A 23,324-nucleotide genomic window follows, 5' to 3' on the forward strand; every position below is an offset into this window, starting at 1 on the left:
TGGACAGACGAGGAGGTGGAGTTATTGCTCCAAACAACTTTAAATAATTTTAAACAACTTTAACAACTTTAAATAATCCGACATGTTTGTTATTTTCCTGTACTGGCGCATGCCTGTGACGTAAACGCGTACGCGACGAGAGCCACCGTGAGCAGATTTTTGCGTTTTTTACCCTTTAGACGGGAACGCGACGGTGGATCGTTTTTAAGATTTCCACTCTGGAGGGTGGTTTCACTTTTTTGCGTTTTTAAGCCCCGAAAACGCCGTCGCCGTCGTTTTAAACGCCGAAAGGCACATCCGATAAAATATTTTTACTTTTTCACCCGCGAGCGTTCTCGTGTAAACAGGGCCTTAGACCATGGGTATATTTTCTTAATGGTGAAATTTTCACCAATCCCTTTGTTGTTTTTTTGTAGTTTAGATGAATTTTTCAGACAAATTGGTTCGGATCTAGTAGCTAAACATCCTTCCTCCTTTCCAAACAATGCAAGTGTCCGGATTTTTTTACTAAATCATATACTATTGTAAATTGTGTACTGTTACAAATTTTGGCTTCAACTCATTCCAATTTAAAGTAAAAGTGCCGGATGGATAGTTTACTCTCCCAAGTAGAGTCCATTACACGCCCACTAGATAGAATCTACAAGCGACAAGAGCAACTTGTCGCTCGCTAGTATGAACACAGAGTTATTTCTATCCCTTACCATCCTCCTCAATGTGCGAAGGGTGGACAGTATCCTCATGTGTCCAATTGCTGGCAAATGTCCAGCTGTTCCAACTGCTACGTTTTTTTTTTTTTAACGCCCTGATTGGACTTAATGGTATTTTGCTTAATGCTGCTTACCGTTTTTATATCCATTACCTGATTTGTGCAGGTCATCAGTAATCAGCTGTCTGTTTTTTTCCTCATGAAGATGGATTTATTTGTGTACAACTGCAAAGATTTGAGAGAAACAGGGCAATTATTTTCTCTTTCTTTTAATTGCAATTTATTTCCATTCTGTTTAAATGTAAGCTGTTGAGAGTGACACTGCAAGACAATGGGTGGTGAGGGTGCCTCAGAGCCTTTAGTATCCCTGGCTTGATCTTGAGCTCAGGTTACGGTCTAGGCAAAATTCTGCATGTTCTTCCTGCAGCTGTGTGGGATTCTGGATTTTCTTCTACCTTCAAAAACATGCTAATGTGGATTGGCCACTGAATGATGTACGGTCAAATCCCATTGCTGTTAATACTGGGTTACATCAAGACTCTAAATATTCAATTGCTAAGTTGTATAAATGAGATAAATGCAACGTGTGTTTGCCACATGCCGTAAATATAAGTATGTACAGGGTGCCGATAGTCATGCAATATTAATGAAATAACCTCTGCATGTTCTTTCCATTGTTCAACATGGTCCCATGTCTATGGAATGTGTTTGGTCTAACAAAGATAACAAATTTGTCAGACACGCTCAAAGTGTTTGCGAACTGTTACGGTTTAACCTTAAAGCTACCCAAGAGACTAGAATGGCAGTCTGTTTTGAAATCTGCTAATGTGTAATCTCTATTTAGGAAATTAGGCCATTTTATTAAAATGTGCTAAAACAGCTGTAAAACACAATCTCCCACAAGGCATTGAGATGGGGGTGGGGAGGGGCTGGACAAAACTATTAGTGCATCACCTTCTTGATTAGTGCTCATCTTCTCCCTTTACAAGCGAAGATATTGCGACTCATGTTTGAGCAGCGAGTTTAGTGGGTTCTGTGCCAAATTAATGAGGCCTGCCAGTTTCACTGCAGGAGAAATAATAATAAAAAAATAAAAATAAACAAAATCTACTGCTTATAGCAAAATCAACAATGTGGTGGATTACTAGCTTGGAGACTAACCAGTTTAAACATGCACCTTCTCTATTTAATGTTTCATTTTTGGCTAGATAAAAGATGTGCTTTATTGGCCAAGCACTTGAATTGAAAGATTTTGAGTGGCCTGCTATAGAATTTTGGCCTCAATCATACTGAACCCTTTGGAATGAACCCCGACTGCACCCCAGGCCAAAAGTCATCCTCATGGAAGAATTGCGGGTAAAATGCCATACGTTTGACATGGAAACGGGGCTGTGTGGCTCAACTATGCACTAAAACATAGGAACTGATGTACAGACAAAACAGCAGCAGGTGCACTGGAGTGAGGAATCAAAATCTAAAATAATTTGGCTGTAACAAGAGGCAATTTGTTTGCCGAAGGACTGGAGGCAAAAGTGAAGCATGGTGGAGGTTCCTTGCAAGTTTGAGACTACATTTCTGCAAATAGAGTTAGAGATTTGGTCAGGATTAATGGTGTCCTCAATGCTGAGAAATATAGGGCGATATTAATCCATCATACAATGCCATCATAGGGGACAACAATCCCAAACTTACAGCAAATGTTATTAAAAACTATCTTCAGTGTTGAGAAGAACAAGGAGTCCTGGAAGTGATGGTTTGGCCCTCCAAGAGCCCTTGATCTCAACATCATCAATTCTCTCTGGGATTACTTGAAAAGACAGAAGAATTTGCGGAAGCATTTTCTCCAAGGTGTGAATCAACCTGCCTGCCAAGTTACATCAAAAACTGTGTGCAAGTCTTCCAAGAAGATTTGATTCTGTTTTGCAGGCGTTTTGATTGGATTTGGATTTTTTTCCTGTTCATTTACTTTCCATTTTATTAATTGCTAAAAAATATATTATAACATTTTTAAACCATTCTTAAAGCTAAAAAAAGTATAAAATATTAAAGTATTATTTATTTGAAAATAGCAGTTCTTTATCTCCCGTTATGTGTGTATAATAGATATATATTTTTTGCATATTCTTTTGCATATATATATATATATATATATATATATATATATATATATATATATATATATATATATATATATATATATATATGCAAAAATTTAAAATTTGTAATAATGAGAAAAATATATATATGCAGTTATATAAGAAGACACTTGCAGGATGTTGAGTTTCTGTAGCTTAGAGTCTTAGAGTGTAGGTCAACTAGGACAGAGAGAGAGAGAGAGAGAGAGAGAGAGAGAGAGAGAGAGAGAGAAAGCGAGATAAGATCTGCACACTATGATGACAACACCTAGTCCTGATATATTTATTTAATTTGTTTAATTAGGAAGAACCATGCAGAGATGGTAATAAATAATAACGCATTAAAGCATGTAAATGCTACGAATGCTACGAACGGGTGATGACACGGTGTTCTGTGAAAAAAGAAAAAAAGAAAAGAGTCCGAGAGCTCTTAGATTTGGGTTCTGCCACATTAAATGGAGACGTCCCTTGTATTCACAAAGTGTCTGTCTTCAGCAGGACTGCCCTGACAAATTACCCTGTCACTCTGTCACCGTCCCAGCACGAGCTATTTATCCGCAGAGCAGTTGGCACAGGGAGCCGTGTAATGCCGTTTCAGACCGGTTTAATGCCACTTCATGCCTTGGCATTTTCAGAATACATACAGGCAATGCAGCGGAGATGTGACAGAAGGATATCTAGCTTTTAAATGTTACTCTTAAATATTCAGGAGAATCATAGCGCAGAAGTATTGCACTAATGAATTTCAGTGTATTTAGTTTACAGTGTATGTATTTTATTTATGTTTAATACATCCTTCTTTATTTTTAAGTTGGAGGAGAGAAAAGGCATTTTAGCTTTAAATGTTTTCCTCATGTCCTGTTTTCCTGTGACAAACCTTTACACAGAGATGCTGGTTGATCATGGAGCTAGTCCTGGTACAAATACTGCATGTTTTAACATCAAATTACTAGGTTAAAGAACATAATTGAGAACTAATTGGTGTTTATATGTTTTTTTATACCACACCACCTTTATAATTTGTTATAATGTGTATAAAAATGTGTTTGAGAAACTACATTTACTAGAAATGTAGTATAATGTACTAGACAATGTGTATTTTTGGAAGATGTCAGGACTTCTAAAAAAGCAATCCTCTGCAGCAGAGGTAGCTCTTATTCTGCTGTTCTTGGGGCCGGTTTTGTCGTGGCACTTGATGCTTTTAGAGACGGCAATTGAGAACTGATTTATTTATAAAAAAAAATTTGTATAGATTGGCTGACCTTCATTTCTTAAACTAATGATGGACTGTCTTTCTCTATACTTAGTGTTTTTTTTGCCATAATATGGATTTGTACAGTACTTGTAGTAGCACTAATTGGGTTATTGACTCCCTACTCACCCTTTCCTCTTTCCATGACCACTCATAGCCTAAAAAATATAAAGAAGGCACGAAATGTCACAAAATATCTTTTGACAAGGCACACCTTTAAATTGAAAACCATTCCAGGTGACTACATCATAAATCCTATGAGCAAGCTGTCAAGCTTTGGACAATCAAAAGTAGGAAACATTCAGGGTTGTTTTACACTTTTTTTAGTGATTGATTTGTAGGTTCGGGATGTGTGATTATGCAATCACCTTTGTATTTGATTACTTTATATTGACCCCCACATAGACATTATTAGTAATAGATATTTTCTTTAAAATATTCTTTTAAATTCTTTTAACAATGTATGAAGTACTGAATCATCCCCATTTCAGTTTCAAGATGTAACACTACAAAATGTGGAAATGAGATGCCTACTTATGCAAGATAACGTAAAACCCATGTAACCAAACATTACATGTGAACATATAATTGAAAAAATATATGTAAGTGCTCTTTGTATGTCATTCTATAGCATAAAAAAAAGTAAGCTTATTAAATCGTTCAATATTTTTCAATCCCCAAGAAAATGTGAGCACCATTACCCTCATCAAATATGTAAGAAGTTATAAATATGGATGAATTTGAGTATGCAGATTATTTGTTCCCACAGTTACAAAAGCATATGAGAAGTTTAAAGAGAAAAGGTAAAAAAAAAAAACATGCGGGACACTAATTTGTCTGTGTTTGCATGTGGAAACTGGGTGTGTGTGTGCGTTTGGGATTCACTGATGTCGTCAGAGAGTAAACAGAGCCCAAAGAGGCATCTGCTACCATCTGTGACCAGAGCAATTATTCACTCATTCTGCACTGAAGCCACGAGGCGAAAGCCAGACCCAGGTGTTTCATGAACTTGCCCTTAAAAAACTAAACGCACAAAACAACAGTCTTTATTTTACCCAACACACAAATGCCACAATTCGCTGTACCTTCCGATGCAGTTTATTTGTTTTATTTGATATTTTTTTATCAAATTCAGGTTTATCTAATTATTGCATACATACCATTAGGATCAAGTTTTGGCTGTAAAAACACTCTAAATGTAAATTTCTCAGCTGGATATGTTTTTCTTCCCCTAATTTATAATGTCTGTTACACATTTTTGCACAAATGCAATTATGTCTCAGATTTATTTAAATGTATTTCAGTTTCATTAAATCAAATGGAGAAAAGAGGTGAATGTTTGCATACACCATCATCATTGTCATTATTGCTATTATTAGTATTATTATTATAGTATAATAGTAGTAGTTGTACTATAGCAATAGTTGTGCTAGTCGTTCCAGTACCAGTCGTATCAGTGGAGTAGTATTAATAGTAATAGCAGTAGTATTGATAGCTGTGAATTGAGTGTTATTAACAACAGTTGTTTGAATAGTAGAAGTAATAACTGAAAAATAATATAATAGAAGTTGTGTCTGTTATGTTGTTTATCGTATTGCGTACTGTAGAGTGTGTGGTAATGTGTGCTGTAGTTTGTTATAGTGTGTTCTGTAGCATGTTCTGTAGTTTTTTATAATGTGTGTTGTGACTGCTGGATTTTGTCAACTAAAGTGTGTACTACAGCTTGCACTGTAGTGTGTGCTGTAATGTGTGTTGTAGTGTGTACTGCAATTTGTGCTGTATTTTGCACTGTAGTGGGTGCTGTATTATGGGCTGTATTTTGTACTGTAATGTATATTGTAGTGTGTGCTGTATTATGTGCTTTAGTATGTACTGTAGTGAGTACTGTAGTTTGTGCTGTAGTTTATGCTTTACTGTGTATTGCAGTGTGTATTGAAGTGTGTACTTTAGTGTGTACTGTAGTGAGTTCTCTAGTGAGTGTTGCATTGTGTACTGTAGATTGTACTTTAGTGTTACTGTATTCTGTGCTGTAGTGTGCACTAGTGTGTAGTGTAGTGTGCACTGTATTTTGTGCTTTAGTGCGTGTTGTATTCTTTACCATATTTTGTGCTGTAGTGTGCACTGTAGTGTATGTTGTAGTGTGTACTGTATTTTGTGCTGTAGTGTGTAGTGTAGCATGTACAGTAGTGTGTGTTGTAGTGTTTACTGCATTATGTGCTGTAGTATGCATTGTAGTGTGTGTTGTAACATGTACTATATTTTATGCTGTAGTGTGTAGTGTAGTGTGTACTGTAGTTTGTGCTGTAGGTGTGTAGTGTAGCATGTACTGTATTTTGTGCTGTAGTGTGTAATATATTTTTTGCTAAAGTGTGTAGTCTAGTGTGTACTGTATTTTGTGCTGTATTGTGCACTGTAGTGTGTGTACTGTAGTGTGTACTGTATCTGGTGCTGTAGTGTAGTGTGTACTGTATTTTGTGCTGTAGTGTGGTGTAGTGTAGTGTGTACTGCATTTTGTGCTGTAGTGTGCACTGTAGTGTGTGTACTGTAGCGTGTACTGTATCTTGTGCTGTGGTGTGCACTGTAGTGTGTGTTGTAGTGTGTACTGCATTTTGTGCTGTAGTGTGTAGTGTAGTGTGTACTGTATGTTGGGCTGTAGTGTGCACTGTAGTGTGTGTAGTGTAACGTGTACTGTATTGTGTGCTGTAGTGTGCAGTGAAATGTGCACTGCAGCTTGTGATGTAGTGTGCACTGTAGTGTGTGTTGTAGCGTGTACTGTATTTTGTGCTGTAGTGTGCAGTGTATTGTGTGCTGTAGTGTGTACTGTATTTTGTGTTGTAGTGTGCAGTGTAGTGTGTAGTGTATTTTGTGCTGTAGTGTGCAGTGTATTGTGCGCTGTAGTGTGTACTGTATTTTGTGCTGTAGTGTGTACTGTATTTTGTGCAGTAGTGTGTACTGTATTTTATGCTGTAGTGTGTAGTGTATTTTGTGCTGTAGTGTGCAGTGTAGTGTGTACTGTATTTTGTGCTGTAGTGTGTAGTGTGTACTGTATTTTGTGCTGTAGTGTGTACTGTATTCTGTGCTGTAGTGTGGTGTAGTGTAGTGTGTACTGTAGTTTGTGCTGTAGTGTGCACTGTAGTGTGTGTACTGTAGCGTGTACTGTATTTTGTGCTGTAGTGTGTAGTGTAGTGTGTACTGCATTTTGTGCTGTAGTGTGTAGTGTAGTGTGTACTGTATGTTGGGCTGTAGTGTGCACTGTAGTGTGTCTAAGTGTAGTGTGTACTGTATCGTGTGCTGTAGTGTGCAGTGAAATGTGCACTGTAGCTTGTGATGTAGTGTGCACTGTAGTGTGTGTTGTAGCGTGTACTGTATTTTGTGCTGTAGTGTGTAGTGTATTTTGTGCTGTAGTGTGCAGTGTATTGTGTGCTGTAGTGTGTACTGTATTTTGTGCTGTAGTGTGCAGTGTAGTGTGTGATGTAGTGTGTACTGTATTTTGTGCTGTAGTGTGCAGTGTAGTGTGTGCTTTAGTGTGTACTGTATTTTGTGCAGTAGTGTGTACTGTATTTTATGCTGTAGTGTGTAGTGTATTTTGTGCTGTAGTGTGCAGTGTAGTGTGTGCTGTAGTGTGTGCTGTATTTTGTGCTGTAGTGTGTAGTGTGTACTGTATTTTGTGCTGTAGTGTGCAGTGTAGTGTGTGCTGTAGTGTGTACTGTGTATGGTGCTGTAGTGTGTAGTGTGTACTGTATTTTGTGCTGTAGTGTGTTGTAGTGTGAACTGTATTTTGTGCTGTAGTGTGTAATGTGTACTGTATTTTGTGCTGTAGTGTGCAGTGTAGTGTGTGTTGTAGTGTGTACTGTATTTTTTGCTGTAGTGTGTAATGTGTACTGTATTTTGTGCTGTAGTTTATGCTTTACTGTTTACTGTAGTGTGTACTGTTGTAAGTGTTATAGTGAGTGTTGAATTGTGTACTGTAGTGTGCACTGTAGTGTGTACTGTATTTTGTGCTGTAATGTGTGTCGTAGCGTGTACTGTATCTTGTGCTGTAGTGTGTAGTGTAGTGTGTGTTGTAGTGTGTACTGTATTTTGTGTTGTAGTGTGTAGTGTAGTGTGTACTGTATTTCATGATGTAGTGTGTAGTGTAGCGTATACTGCATTTTGTGCTGTAGGGTTTGTCGTAGCGAGTACTGTATCCTGTGCTGTAGTGTGTACTGTATTTTGTGCTGCAATGTGTGTTGTAGTGTGTGTTGCACTGTATTTTGTACTGTAGTGTGTGCTGTAGTTTGAAGTACTGTGTGCTGTAGTTTGCTGTGGTTTGTGCTGTAGTGCGTCTTGTATTTTGTGTTGTAGTGTGTGTTATAGTGTGTACTGTAGTTTGTGCTGTATGTTATGCTTTAGTATGTGTTGTATTGTGTACTGTTGTATGTACTCTAGTTTGTGTTGTAGTGTGTACTTCATTTTGTAATGTAGTGTCTACTGTAGTGTCCGTTGTAGTGTGTACTTTAGGGTGTGTTTTAGTGTATACTGTATTTTGTACTGTATTGTTTACTGTAGTGTGTGCTGTAGTTTGTGTTGTAGTGTGTACTGTAGTGTTTATGCTGTATTTTGTACTGTAGTGTGTGTTTTAGTGTATACTGATTTTTGCACTGTAGTGTGTACTGTGGTTTGTGCTTTATCAATGCTGTAGTGTGTACTGTAGTGTGTCTTATTTTGTGTTATAGTGTGTGTTGTAGTCTGCAGTGGTATACCGTGTGGGTGTATTTGAGTTGTACATGGGCTACAGTGTATCCCATAAACCACTCATGTGACCGCTTCATGCGGAGGAGGATCTTTTCCTCTCACTTAAGGTGAAGTTGCTCTCTGGAAGAGAGGCAGAGCTCAGAGAAAGGGAAGCCAGAGTGTCCCGGTGTGTGTGTGGGCGCTGTGCTCTGGATTGACATGTTTTATTAAAAAAAAAACAACGGTTTAAATTCACAAATTAATGTTGTTGTAGGAGTGGTGTGGTGGAGCGGTGATTTAATTCTGATCGTGTTTGGCTCTACACAGTGTGTTTGTGCTTGGCCATGTTTGTCTATCCGTGTGAGGACATTTTGACCAAATGTTTTTGTACAGCAAGAATCAGCTGCTGCTTGTATTTTCTCTAGCGTTAATTGTCATGTTACTAATCAAGGATAGTAAAACCCACGCACACACAGGAGGACGCACATGCACATACAACATCCACTTCAGCTTATACTAGCAATGTTCCCAAACAAATAAAATAAACATGTAGATATATACATGTATGTGTGTGTGTGTGTGTGTGTGTGTGTGTGTGTGTGTGTGTGTGTGTGTGTGTGTGTGTGTGAGTGTGTGCACCCTTCTAACCAGTACATGGGTTTTACTATCCTTCTAAGAACCTTCTGTTGATTAGTAACGTGTGTATGAGTGTGTTGCCCATCTGGGATCCTTCAGAAGCTTGTAAAGAGCAGCACAGCTTTGTCCTCTAATGCAGGACGTTCATCAATGTGGTATTTTGGGCAGATGTTAGTTGGGTTTAAAAGCTCCCTTTCGGGCCATTGCTAGAAAAGCAAAGGGGAACTGAGGGTTCTTAAACGCCCTCTTAACCCTCGCACACACACACACACACACACACACACACACACACACACACACACACACTACACAAACATAAAGTCCCATTCAGACCTAGACTTAGACCAAGAAAATAGTCCTTAATCTCTACCTTCTATTTTAGGCATTAAAAAAAATCCCAAAATATGTTAAACGGCTGATGATTTTAGATCAGGAACAAAAGGTGATGCTAATGACATTTTCATTGTGTTCATTTATTATGTATACTCCCACCCGAGAGAGATTCATGCTCCAAGTGGGTGTTTGAAACATGTTTGCTATTCAAATATCTGCATTTCTAAGTGAATAGAATTCAAAAGCTAGCAGCCTTCAAAACAATGTGACATGGAATTAAAAGAATAATTAAATATTTAAAATATTTTATTCAAAAATTTGACTCTTGTATTTATTTATTTTCAGCTCTGAGAGAGCTATATATATATATATATATATATATATATATATATATATATATATATATATATATATATTTATATATATATATATATATATATATAGGCAGATGTAAAGGACAGAGTAGTATAAGTAGTAGTAAAGAAGAATAAGAAGATATATATTTGGACTAAAGTATGCAGACACTTGACCATAAAATTTGTCTCATTTCACATTTAGTCATCCTCCAGTCTTCTGGGAAGATGTTTCACTAGATTTTGGAATGTAATTATGGAAGTTGTGTTTATTCAGCTACAAGGCCATTAGTCTATATATAGACTATTAATATCGGTTAAATATTTTAAATTATTGACAGCCCTAATTGATATATATACAGTGAGGAAAAAAAGTATTTGAACACCCTGCTATTTTGCAAGTTCTCCCACTTAGAAATCATGGAGGGGTCTGAAATTGTCATCGTAGGTGCATGTCCACTGTGAGAGACATAATCTAAAAAAAAAAAAATCCACTATTTATTTGTATGATACAGCTGCAAATAAGTATTTGAACACCTGTCTATCAGCTAGAATTCTGAGGGTGGTAGCATCATACTTTGGGGGTGTTTTTCTGCACATGGGACAGGGCGACTGCACTGTATTAAGGAGAGGATGACCGGGGCCATGTATTGTGAGATTTTGGGGAACAACCTCCTTCCCTCAGTTAGAGCATTGAAGATGGGTCGAGGCTGGGTCTTCCAACATGACAATGACCCGAAGCACACAGCCAGGAGAACCAAGGAGTGGCTCTGTAAAAAGCATATCAAGATTCTGGCGTGGCCTAGCCAGTCTCCAGACCTAAACCCAATAGAGAATCTTTGGAGGGAGCTCAAACTCCGTGTTTCTCAGCGACAGGCCAGAAACCTGACTGATCTAGAGAAGATCTGTGTGGAGGAGTGGGCCAAAATCCCTCCTGCAGTGTGTGCAAACCTGGTGAAAAACTACAGGAAACGTTTGACCTCTGTAATTGCAAACAAAGGCTCCTTTACCAAATATTAACATTGACTTTCTCAGGTGTTCAAATACTTATTTGCAGCTGTATCATACAAATAAATAGTTTAAAAATCATATATTGTGATTTCTGGATATTTTTTTTTAGATTATGTCTCTCACAGTGGACATGCACCTACGATGACAATTTCAGACCCCTCCATGATTTCTAAGTGGGAGAACTTGCAAAGTTCAAATACTTATTTTCCTCACTATATATATATATATATATATATATATATATATATATATATATATATATATATATATATATATATATATATATATAAACTGTATATATGACATCAAACGGAACTTTGGCTATGTTTCCACACGGACGGTTAATAAGGTGATACCGTAGAAACTACACTTCTTATAACTTTCATACGGGTTAAGTAATCATAATTATCATAATGAATAATATTTATTTTGGGTGGAGTTTATGTTTTTTTTTGCGTTGAGGTTTTTAGTTTTGCCTGTTTTATATTTATATTTTTATATCGCACGTTGATAAAATTTGTGTATTAATATATATATATATATATATATATATATATATATATATATATATATATATATATATATATATATATATATTCACCAACCTTTGATGATGGTAGTTATTGATGATAGAACTAAAAAGCAGCACTAACATTACACTAACCCCATTTTTATGTTACTTTCCCAAACTTTACCCATCTGTATTGCTTGTTACTTAACCTGCCAAAATATCTCTGGACATTTTTTTAGTAGACAGATGCTAATTGACAGATTCTCCTCATTAAGCTGGGAACCTTGGGAACTCTACCATAAAATCTGTCTTTTGCAAAATCTGAAAAAAAAAACAAAAAAAAAAAAACAGTCCTGTTTATCACACATTACTTCAATGAGGAATATTTAAATGTACATATGATTGAGCAGGGCATGAGTTTGGAGATAATTGAGACAAAAATATTTTACAACCTTTTAAAATGGCTTTATATTTACTTTTTCAAAGTAGCATGCTCAGGCAGAAATCATGTGAAATCCTTCATTTGGGAATTTCCAGGTATTCCTTATAGTTATTAGTATTGAAACATTTGTGTTGTGTTCAGCGATGCTGCTGCTAATTAGTTTCGTTCAAGATCTTAATATACAAACAAAACTATAGATGTATTGGATTGGATTGCAAAATTTGGACTGAGGTATCCATTATATCTACAGTTTTGTTTGCTTATTAAGATCTTGCCCAGGATGCAATGCAGCTGCACCATGCAGGTAGTTGGTGATCTACAAGATGGAGTTAATCATGGTGTCAGCATAAAAGTTGCCGCCTAGGAAGCTAATCAGTTTGAGATGAGATTACGATTCCATAAGCGAGAGAGCTGGGCAGACTGAAAGACTAAAGCGCTACGGCTGATAATAGATTTTGCTTTTGGATTTTTTTTCCCCCTGCCTAATTTAGTTTTCTCTGTCATTTTCCAGGACTACACCCTGACCATGTATTTTCAGCAAGCATGGCGGGACAAGCGTCTCTCGTACTCGGAGATCCCTCTGAACCTGACACTGGACAACCGTGTGGCCGATCAGCTGTGGGTGCCTGACACTTACTTCCTGAATGACAAGAAGTCCTTTGTGCACGGCGTCACGGTCAAGAACCGCATGATTCGCCTGCATCCCGATGGCACCGTGCTCTATGGATTGAGGTAGTTTTCCATCTCTTCATCATCTCTATCGAACAGGCACACACCTCGAATCAATACTTATGTAATTCAACTCATAATTCAGAGATCCCTTCTGTTTGGAAAGCTCAAGGAACCACCTTTAAAACCCTCTGCTCCAATGCAAGTATTTATATTCTTTATATTCTAAGAATGTCTTTCAGGCAGGGTGGAGTGGGTGGAGAAGAGTGATAGCAGGAGTGATTTGTGATAGAAGGGTAACTGCAAGAGTGAAAGTTTATATGACTGTGGTAAAACCTGAGATGTTGTATGGATTAGAGACAGTGGCATTGAGTAAAAGACGACAGAAGGTGGAGCTGGAGGTAGCAGAGCTGAAGATGTTGAGGTTTGAGTTGGGAGTGACGAGGATGGACAGGATTAGAAATGAGTTTATTAGAGGGACAGCACATGTAGGACGTTTTGGAGACAAAGTGAGAAAGGCGTGAATGAGATGGTTTGGACATGTGCAGAGGAGGGACATGGGGTATTTCGGTAGAAGAATGCTGAGGATGGAGCCACCAGGAAGGAGGAAAAGAGGAGGACCAAGTATGAGGTTTATGGATGTGGTGAGGGAAGACATGCAGGTAGTTGGTTTGAAAGAGGCAGAAGTGAAGGACAGGGGGGTATGCAGACGGATGATCCGCTGTGGCGACCCCTATTGGGAGCAGCCGAAAGAAGAAGAAGAAGATCTTCTAAGCAAGTCTTTTTTCTCATGCTTTTTATGCCGACGGGGGACTGATAATCAGCTGTCCTGCTTCATTGAGGTCGTCTTTCAGCATGTCTTTTGAATTATACTGTATGTTCCCTCTAAACATATATCTGCACTGCAGCATATCATTGAAAGCTTTTGTAGGGCTAGAATCAATAAAGCTAATTCATGACACTCTAATATGTATGGGTTTATGTAAGCGAACGTCTCGCTTATATAACGATTTCGCACGGATAGGACGTGTTGCAGCCGGGGCCCACTACAGGCGACGGGGAAGCGGTTCATCAGAAGACCTTGGAAAGGAAAAGCAAACAATACTTTACAGCCTTTTGCTATTCTCTAGCGATGGGAAACGTGCACAAGAGAAAAAAAAGAGGTTTTTGCTCTAGACTAGTGTCTAATCAGGAGTACTAATAGGGTTTTCTTCTTTCTGATGTTAGGGGGTTTAGTGAACGTTCCTGTCATGTTGCTTGAAATCGTGCACTGTTTGTAGCAGCAGTGGGGGTTTGCCTGTGTGAGTGTGTGTGTTTTAAAGGGAATGATTGCCTGTTACTCCACAGACACACTGCTTCCTAAGCATTTAATTACCAAGAGATGCTCAGTTTGCCTATCAGACAGCAGAAGGCAGATGTGATTATCCTGCTCCTATACAATCTCGACCAATATCCTGTTCAGGTATAAGCTAACAGGCCCTGACATGCAGCAAGTCAAAACACCGCCAGTCTGCTCTCACTTGGGGTGTGTATCTATTCCTTATGAGATTAGGGAGCACATCTCCGTCAGAGGTACAAAATAAATATTTAAGGCAGACAATGATTTAATATGGCTTAGAGATGCTTTCATTGAGTTATTTATTACTGTGAAGACAACTGGATTTTAGATTTTAAATAAAAGAAACTCGAATAGTGGAAGGCCATGGGGGGACTGACAAGCACATAGGCCACACCTTCTAAAGGGGACCTGACAGTGACACCTGGAGCACCTCCTATTTCAAAGGGAACTGACACTTACATAGGCTACACCTCCTTCGGGGGACTAACCCAAAGAGGTTTACCTTTTGTAAAGGTTCTGACAATCACAATAAGCCACGCCATCTTCAGGGTACCCGACTGTCACACAGACCATGCCTCCTTCACAGGGACCGAAAGTCACATGAGCCACACCTTCTTTAGGGGACTCACTGTTTCATTAGACACACCTTCACAGGGTCTGACAGGTATATAAGCCACACCTCCTTCAGGGGATTAACTGTCACATGATCCACGACTTTATCAAAGGGTCTGACAGGTATATAAACCACACCTCTTTCAGGGGATTGACTGTCACATGATCCATGACTTTTTCAAAGGGTCTGTCAGGTATATAAGCCACACCTCTTTCAGGGGATTGACTGTCACATTATCCAGGACTTTTTGTTTATGTGATAGACAGTCACATAAGCAACACCTTGTCTATAGGGACTCACTGTTACACAAGTCAAACCTCCTTTACAGGAACTGGTAGTCATATAAACCACACCTCCTTCAGATTATTGACTGTCACATAAACCATACCTCCTTCACAGGGACTGACAGTCACATAAGCCCTGCCTTCTTCACAGGGACTGACAGTCTCATAAGCCACGCCTCCTTCACAGAGAGTGACTGTCACATAAGCCACGCCTTCTTCAGAAGACTGTCTGTTACAGTAATGGCACTCCATCAGGGAACTGACAGTCACATAGGCCACACCCCCATCAGTAGGCTGTCAGTTACACCAGCCACGCCTCCTTAAATGAACTGAATACGGATCGTTTTTATACAAAAAAATGACATTGAGGAAATCTAGGAAAATAATTGTAGACTACTTGCTCTTCAATGACACTGCAATGGAAATTAAAAAAAAAAACCTGATGTTCAAGTTAATTTTAACAGGCTTTTTTCCACCACGTCCCAAAGCAGCTCCACCGAAGAAGAAAGTACTTTGAAGAAGAAAGTAAATAATATTTAATGATGCAAAACCCCACAATACCGTGATTATATAACTTTAGTAGAATGTATAAACCCAAGCAGTTTTTCTGCAGTGGTCATTACATACATCCCTACTGAGACCAATTGATGAATTTTTCTACTGCTAAATCTCACTTGCTGCAGAACACAAGCACTCCACTCTCACAAATGCAACTCAAGTCTTTCCCTTTTATCAGATTTTCCTTTTTGCATAAATTCTTAATGCACCACATTCATCACCCTGTGTGCTTCATTGTTCTTTTTTTCCGCAAAAGACTTGGTAATAATGCAGCGTACCGAAATGACACATTATTTGTTCAAGAGAGTGCGAAGATGACACATAGAGGTGTGAGTGGGCTGGATGGAGTGTGTTTGAGTTGCTTTTTGGGGTTCGCAAAGATTAGACGGAGCTTACACAAACACTTCGCTATTTATAGTGGCCACAAGTCCCTTTGTGTAATCTCCCATTTCGGTGCTATTAAACAGGCTGTCTTGTTTTGTTGTGGCCGGACGCAAGGAAGACGAGGAAGATGACAGTAACTGCCGAGAGGGACTGAGCTCGCTGGGTAGAGACCAAGGAGATTAGTACCGCTGTCTGTTTTTTTTTTTTTCTTCGAGCATGTTCAGTCAATAGTGGTTTAGCATGACAGGCACTGAGTGTGAGATTAGGATTCAGACCAATATTGAGTTTTTCAGTGTTGTTGAAACAGGCGATGGGTTCACTTTGACAGAAATAATATTTGGATATTTGAGGGTTTGTTTTGTCATTGGATGGATGATTATAAATCAGAGGCCAAAGTTCCAAAGTTAGTGTTTTCATTTATTGCATTCGCGAATGCCATTATCCCAAGTGACTTTCAATGATCTTATTTATACAAATGAGCGGATGAGGTTTAGGGGCCTTGCTCAAGGGCCCAGCATTGGTAGCTTGGTGTGGCTGGGATCTGAACTCCTTTGAAGTCCAACATCTTAATCAGTGAGCTCCAACTTCTCTCAAGGTTGCTTAGGATGTACAGGGAAGAATTATATTAATATGTAATTATTTATAATGATTATATATAATAATAATAATAATAATAATAATAATAATAATAATAATAATAATATAATATTATTATAAATTATTGTATTATACATAATAATATAATAGATATGATTATATTATAATGTGTAATACAATAATTTATAATAATATAATATTATTATAAATTATTGTATTATACATAATAATATAATTATATCTAATATAAATATAATTATTACTAATATAATTATAATTATATTATTATTATTATTCAATATAATAATAATAATAATAATAATAATAATAATAATAATAATAATAATAATAATAATTACAATAATAATCGGTTAACATTTTCTTTGTATCATATGTACAAATGAATGAAAGCCAATCAGACTTAAGTTCACAACACAGCTGATTTCCATTTAGTGCCACAAAACTGCATCCAAGGCAAAAATGACATTTTACAAAAAAAATGTTTTTTGCGTATTTGCGGGTTATTTTTGCCGCCGCTGAATGTAATCATTGGCCAACGCTGCTCATCTGAGCTAGAAGTTGGCAGTGCATGACGAAAACACAGTGAGCCATCCAAAATGGCAAACCAGCCATGTCATGCATCATGTGCCAGCATCCACATCGACATGTCAAAATAAACGACGCTAAAGTGGTGTCACTTTACTGAGGACTCGGAGCCCTGGAGCTGCCGTGTCTTTGCTTTGTCTTTCCTTGCAGGCTCTGATCATAGTGTGCTAATAGCTACACGATAATTCACATTGTTTATTAGCGCTAGTGATTCAGCTCAGTCCATGTCCTGCTTCATTTTGGTAGGATTGTTGGCCGCTGGATGTGTCTACGAGCGCAGTGCCATAATAAAATGCTAGTCTGCAAGCTTCAGTAAACAAGGTCATTTGGAATAAAGGTGCACAGCATGCCTTAGGCTGTACACCAAACCTTGTGTGAACTCTGAAAAGCGCAGCACTGCAGAAGGACATGCGGGAAAGAAACACAGCCAATTGAATCCGAGTCCGAGATATACATATTAAAGGCCAGAGATTATGTCATTTTGAAGTGAGGTCACTTTAGGCACAGGGCTGGTGTTCCCTCTTTGTGTTGTTTAGTTATTTTCATGTCGAAATTTTGTTACCACCAATTTTTTCGGTCAGTAAACATGAACAGGGTCGGTAAAATAACTCGAGGAGACCAGATACCAGAGTTATCATTATGCAAATGCAAATGTATTCAAAGTATAAATATAGAAAAAGGCACTTACTGCCAGAGATTTTGCTTCAGGCTACTGTCCACTGCCAAAATAATCAACAAAAAGGATGAGTAACTGAGATTATTTAAGAGTACCTTCTGTAATCCAAATACAAGCCAAAGAGACACACAGTACCTTCTCTTTCTCCTCAATTAAAATAAGCAGAAAGGAAGAAAACACACCTGGGTAGTGTTCAGGTAGCTAAAAGGGCATAATTATCCAATACTTGCAAAGTGTAACTAATATCTAATATCTATAGCTGTATAAACAAGCTGATATAGTGTTATAATATATTAGATGGGCATAAAGATGGTCCCCGAGTTACGATTTGCGTTTCTTACGATGATGATAGCGATACGACAGTATTGTAAAAATATTGTTTCCACATACATCGCCGCCACATAAATATATATACTGTATCATTTATACAGTACAGTACTGTAAATACCTGGGTAGGCCAGGGAATGTCTCGACTTGCGATATTTTCAAGTTACGATGGAGTCATTGGCTATATGATATACGCACAATTTGTGGTGCTAGCATAAACTGACAAGGTTCAAGATTTGGCCACATAGCTGAAAATCTGGTTCAAAAGCTACCCAGGTAGCCATTTTGCTGGGCCAGTTTTTGGCTGTAAATCTTGACCCAGTGAAACAGGGTTTCCACAGGGTCTTAAAATGTCTAAAAAATTTTCATAACTTTTAAAAACTTTTAAATTTGCTGTTCCAAGTCTTAAATAATTTAAAAGAGGCCTTAATTTTCTGATGTCCATGTAACACAACCTTCATGTTTAATGAAATGCTCACGCAGCAGTTGTAGAACATGCAGAATGTTTTTGTCTGTTTGTTTCTTCGGTGCTGTAGTTCTTTCTTTTGCTGGTCCAAATATAATACGCTGTATTACAACTACAAACGAGACCAACATGCAACAGCCAATCAGCTTCCTGTTATTGGCGCAAATCTCCCCTGGATTGTACCACAGACGTAAAACAAATTGTATTTTTCAGCTAAGGCGAAGAGTAAGTTTTGCCATACTTGGTTTAAGATTTTTATTTGGGGCGTGGTTAAGGCCGGTTGCTAACAACATATTTTTGTGTGTGTGTATTTTTTGATGTTTTGATATAGGTCTTAAATTTGATTCTTATTGGCCTTGAAAAGGTTTTGAAAAGTCAGAAATTTGACATTGGTGAAACCTGCAGAAACCCGGGGTACCTTTGTTTGTTGGGTTAACACAGAGCTACGAGTGCCATCTTTATAATCATGTTCCGTTAGTCCTTTATTGACAGGGTTATTATGAAACATTTGACTTTGCCAGCAGTGGTCAACGTTAGTGTGTTTACCATGAAAAGGGCTCCTTTTGCAAACACTGTTAGAGTTGTGTGTTAATGCTGACTCAACACTGGCATGATGTTGGTTTGACATTGGCATTACACTGACAGGATGTTGACCCAACTGACGCAACATTTGCACAACAATCACACAACCCTAACACACTTTTTTTGACAACACTGGCACAACATTGACACCATGTTGAACTATTGTTGACACGACACTGACACAATGTGCACACAAGACTGTCACAACATTTAGACAACATGTTGACAAGACTGTCATGATGTTGATGTGATGTTGATGTTATGTTAATGTGATGTTGACCCACCATTTGAAGGGACTTTGGTACAAAGGTTTATCGTTGCTGACACACCGCTAATATGATGTTTACACAAGGCTGACACGCGATTGGCAAAATGTTAAGACGTTGCACAATGCTGACATGACAAGCACACAACATTACACAATGTTGACATGGCATTGACACGACATTGACAACATTGAGACATTGCACAATGTTAATGTGACACTGACACAAAGTTGGCACAATGTTACACAATGTTGAAACAACATCGGCACAACATTGAGACGTAACACAACACTGACACAACATTCAGACAAAATGACAGTATTGACACAACATTGACACATTAACACAATGTTGAGAGATTACACAATGTTGAGACAACATTGACAGATAAGATATTGACAAGATATTGACCTAAAACTGACACAAATTTGAGACAACATTACACAATGCTGACACAATATTTTAACAAGGTGGACATAAAAACTGGCACAACATTGAGACAACGTTACAACAGGATTGACTCGATGTTGACAAAACATTGGCATGGAATATTGTAAGAATCAACACAGTGTACAGAGTATAAGTTAGAGCTCAGTGAAGGGAAAAAATTGTCAGGAGTAAAAAATAACTTAACCTGACCTTCACTATATGCAGATGGAAATGAGCAGAAGGAGAGGAGGAATCAAAGCAAACAGGAGAGATTAAGAATTACAGATAAGGACCAGGAACAGAAAATACAGATAGAGGTGAGAAATAAGGGGCATAGGACAGAAATGAGAGAAATTGCCCAAAAAGAGACAGAGATGGAGAATTAGAGATAACAACCAGGAGCCAGAGAAAGAAGATTAAGATTCAGCGGAGCAAGTGTGGATTGTAATGAGAGAGGAAAGGAGAGACAGACTGCAAGCAAGAAAATTGGGGGATTGAAAGAGAGAGAAAGAGGGAGAAAAAACATTAGAGAAATAGAATAGTATTGATACGGACTGGGTGGAGATGAGAAGAAAATGAAGACGTGAGAAGTGAGTGTTTATGGTAGTCAAAGAAAAAAGGGAAATGTGGAAAGTGATTCAGAAAGAGGTGGAGAGCAGAAGACAAATGAGTACTAAAAACAATAAACGAGAGAAATGGAGGAAAAAATTGGAAGATTTAATGAAAGGAATGGATAGGTGCACTGTAAGGAATTTAAATCATTTTTACAATAAACACAATTATATAAACGTGGATTCTGGAAATATTTACATTACTGGCAGATGAATCTGTATTGGCCTAAAGCTACAGTAGCACTTCAATGCTTATACTGCATTATAATGATATAAAGTAGCATCAACTTTACAGTAAATCAAGCTCTAAATGCATTTGGTCCTTTTCTTGTTTTCTTTACTACTGTTCATTTATTCAGTTTTTTGGTTTGAAAAGTAGCGCTTCAGATACACTACATGAACAAAATCATTGAGACACCTGAATTTTTCAGCCATATGTGGTTCTTGCCAAAACTATTGCTATACAATTGGAGTGACGCAGTTGTGGATGTGATAGCATGAAATTTTTCCCTTTACTTTAACTAGAAGGCCGAAACTTGTTAAAGTATGACAATGCCTCTGTGCACAAAGCCAGCGTCATGAAGATATGCTTTACATGGAAGATCTTCAGTGGCCTGCTACATAGATCTGACCTCATCTTTATCCTAATCTTGTTCTTATTTCGGCTTCTCCCATTAGGGGTCGCCACAGCGGATCATCCGTCTCCATACCCCCCTGTCCTGTATATCTGCCTCTTTCAAATCAACTACCTGCATGTCTTTCCTCACCACATCCATAAACCTCTTCCTTGGTCTTCCTCTTTTCCTCCATCCTGGTGGCTCCATCCTCAGCATTCTCCTACTGATACACCCCATGTCCCTTTTCTGCACATGTCCAAACCATCTCATTCACGCCTCCCTCACCTTGTTTGCAAAACGTCCTACATGCGCTGTCCCTCTAATAAACTCATCCTGTCCATCGTCGTCACTCCCAACAAAAACCTCAACATCTTCAGCTCTGCTACCTCCAGCTCCACCTCCTGTCTTTTACTCAATATATATACAATTCAGTAAAGGTTAAACCATAACAAGGACCTGTTGGTAGAATATGCAAGTGGAGAGTTCATGTTAGCACATTCAGTTGTCCCCTGAACAAGTGTTTCACAAAAAAAACAAAAACTTCACACCATTTCCTCAAAACCATGATCAGATAAATAAGAGAAAAGCCAGAAATTATTGGAAAAGACTTGCAGGATGACCTGAACGCATCAGTGCACGACAGCTACATTTGCACTTGTTATCTTCTTGACATGTCGATTTACTACACAATCTTTGCACAGTACCTTCTGTACCTTAATCGCTCTTACTTGTGTTAATGGACCCATATTTTCATTTAATATATTGCTATTTATTGTAAATAGGCCACTTTTGCACTTCTGGTTAGATGCTAACCACATTTCACTGGCTCTGTACATGTACTTTGCATAATGACAATAAAATCTAATCTAATCTAATCATCTCTAGTGCTACACCTCATATAAAAACGTCTCAACTACAAATGAAACACAGGGATTTCCATTTCAAAGAATTTAGACAGATTATACCTCTTGTGTAAGAATATACTCTGATAATACCCAGTAATTCAATGTCATTTTTTTTTAGATAAAAGGGTTGCAACATACCATACCCATAGTGAAGCATGGTGATGGGAGCATCATGATATGGGGCCGCTTCTTTTCAAAAACAGTACTTTGGCATGTACATCATTGAGAGAAACGTGAATAAAGCAATGTCCCTGAATACTAAAGGTGAAGTTAAACTTCTGGGCAAAGAAAATAAATCTTGGGAGAAGATACAAAACAATAACCCCAAACATACAGCCAGAATAACTCCAGAAGGCTATATATGGCCTCCCCAACCTTCTGACTTGAATCTCATAGAACATTTACTATTAATAAACAACACAAAATGAACGCTGTAAATATTATTTAAAGATAATTACCTGCCAACCAGGCTTCTACTACAATAGTTTACATTTTCAAGGTCATTGATTTGACACAAAATCAGAGTACAGTGTAATGGGGCAGAGATGACAGCGGAAAAGAGATAATGGGGAGAAACGTGAGTATGAGAGAAATAATAATACGATTGGGATGAAGTGAAAGAGCTGGCCAGAGAGAAAGATTAAAATGGAAAGTGGCTGATTAGAAACAGGAAGAGGTGGAGAAGATTGGAAATGAGAGAAGTACTGCAAGATGACGAGATGAAAAGAAAGAGAGAGAATGTAGTAGTGACAGGGATGGAGGGTGAGGGTGAGGACGAGAGAGATAATGAAAGAGAGACTGAGAGAGGAGGGTGAGACATCCTGGTACGCCATCTAGGTGAGTGTCAGAACACAGTTTTTAAAAAAGTAGCCTGCCATTCAACACCACAATCTGTGCCATGGCAACCATTTTCTCTTCATACACACATATATGCACACACACACAAGCATGGAGACGTTCACGGATGATGACAACGATGACGATGAAGCTCCTGTTATAAATAGCATGTTATTTTTACTTCTGCCATCTTGGCCTAATTTCCTCATTTCCCCGGTGCTTCCTGTGGACGTGTGATTATTGGGAGGTGGATTAGACGGTGCACAAGGGCTGTGGGGTTTTATCTTAAAACTTCCAGGTCACAAGTGACAGCAGGGGGGTATCAAGTCATCCTCATATTTGTATTCATTGTATTCATATACTGGGCTTCTGAAAGCCCATTGAAATGGATGTAAACTCTCATTTCCCTGTGGGTGTTCAAAAAGGAAAAACCCCTGCATGCTTTAAGTCTTATTATAATATT

The 23,324-nt window shown here is 38.1% G+C and overlaps 1 protein-coding gene across 4 annotated transcripts in view; it reads left to right on the top strand.

The window, feature by feature from the left end:
* The window catches only part of gabrb2a (gamma-aminobutyric acid type A receptor subunit beta2a), a 70,776-nt gene that overhangs the window by 15,898 nt on the left and 31,554 nt on the right, over positions 1 to 23,324 (top strand). For all 4 annotated transcript variants that reach the window (XR_014534447.1, XR_014534448.1, XM_083547102.1 and 1 more), the window contains exon 4: positions 12,607 to 12,827. Coding sequence is in view for 2 of the 4 variants with exons in the window: in XM_083547102.1 (XP_083403228.1) it covers positions 12,607 to 12,827 (221 nt within the window). In the remaining 2 variants the exon portion in view is untranslated. The remainder of the gene's footprint in view (positions 1 to 12,606; positions 12,828 to 23,324) is intronic.

Source organism: Silurus aristotelis, assembly GCF_946808225.1.
Source record: "Silurus aristotelis genome assembly, chromosome: 7".
In the NCBI taxonomy this organism is placed as follows: domain Eukaryota; kingdom Metazoa; phylum Chordata; class Actinopteri; order Siluriformes; family Siluridae; genus Silurus; species Silurus aristotelis.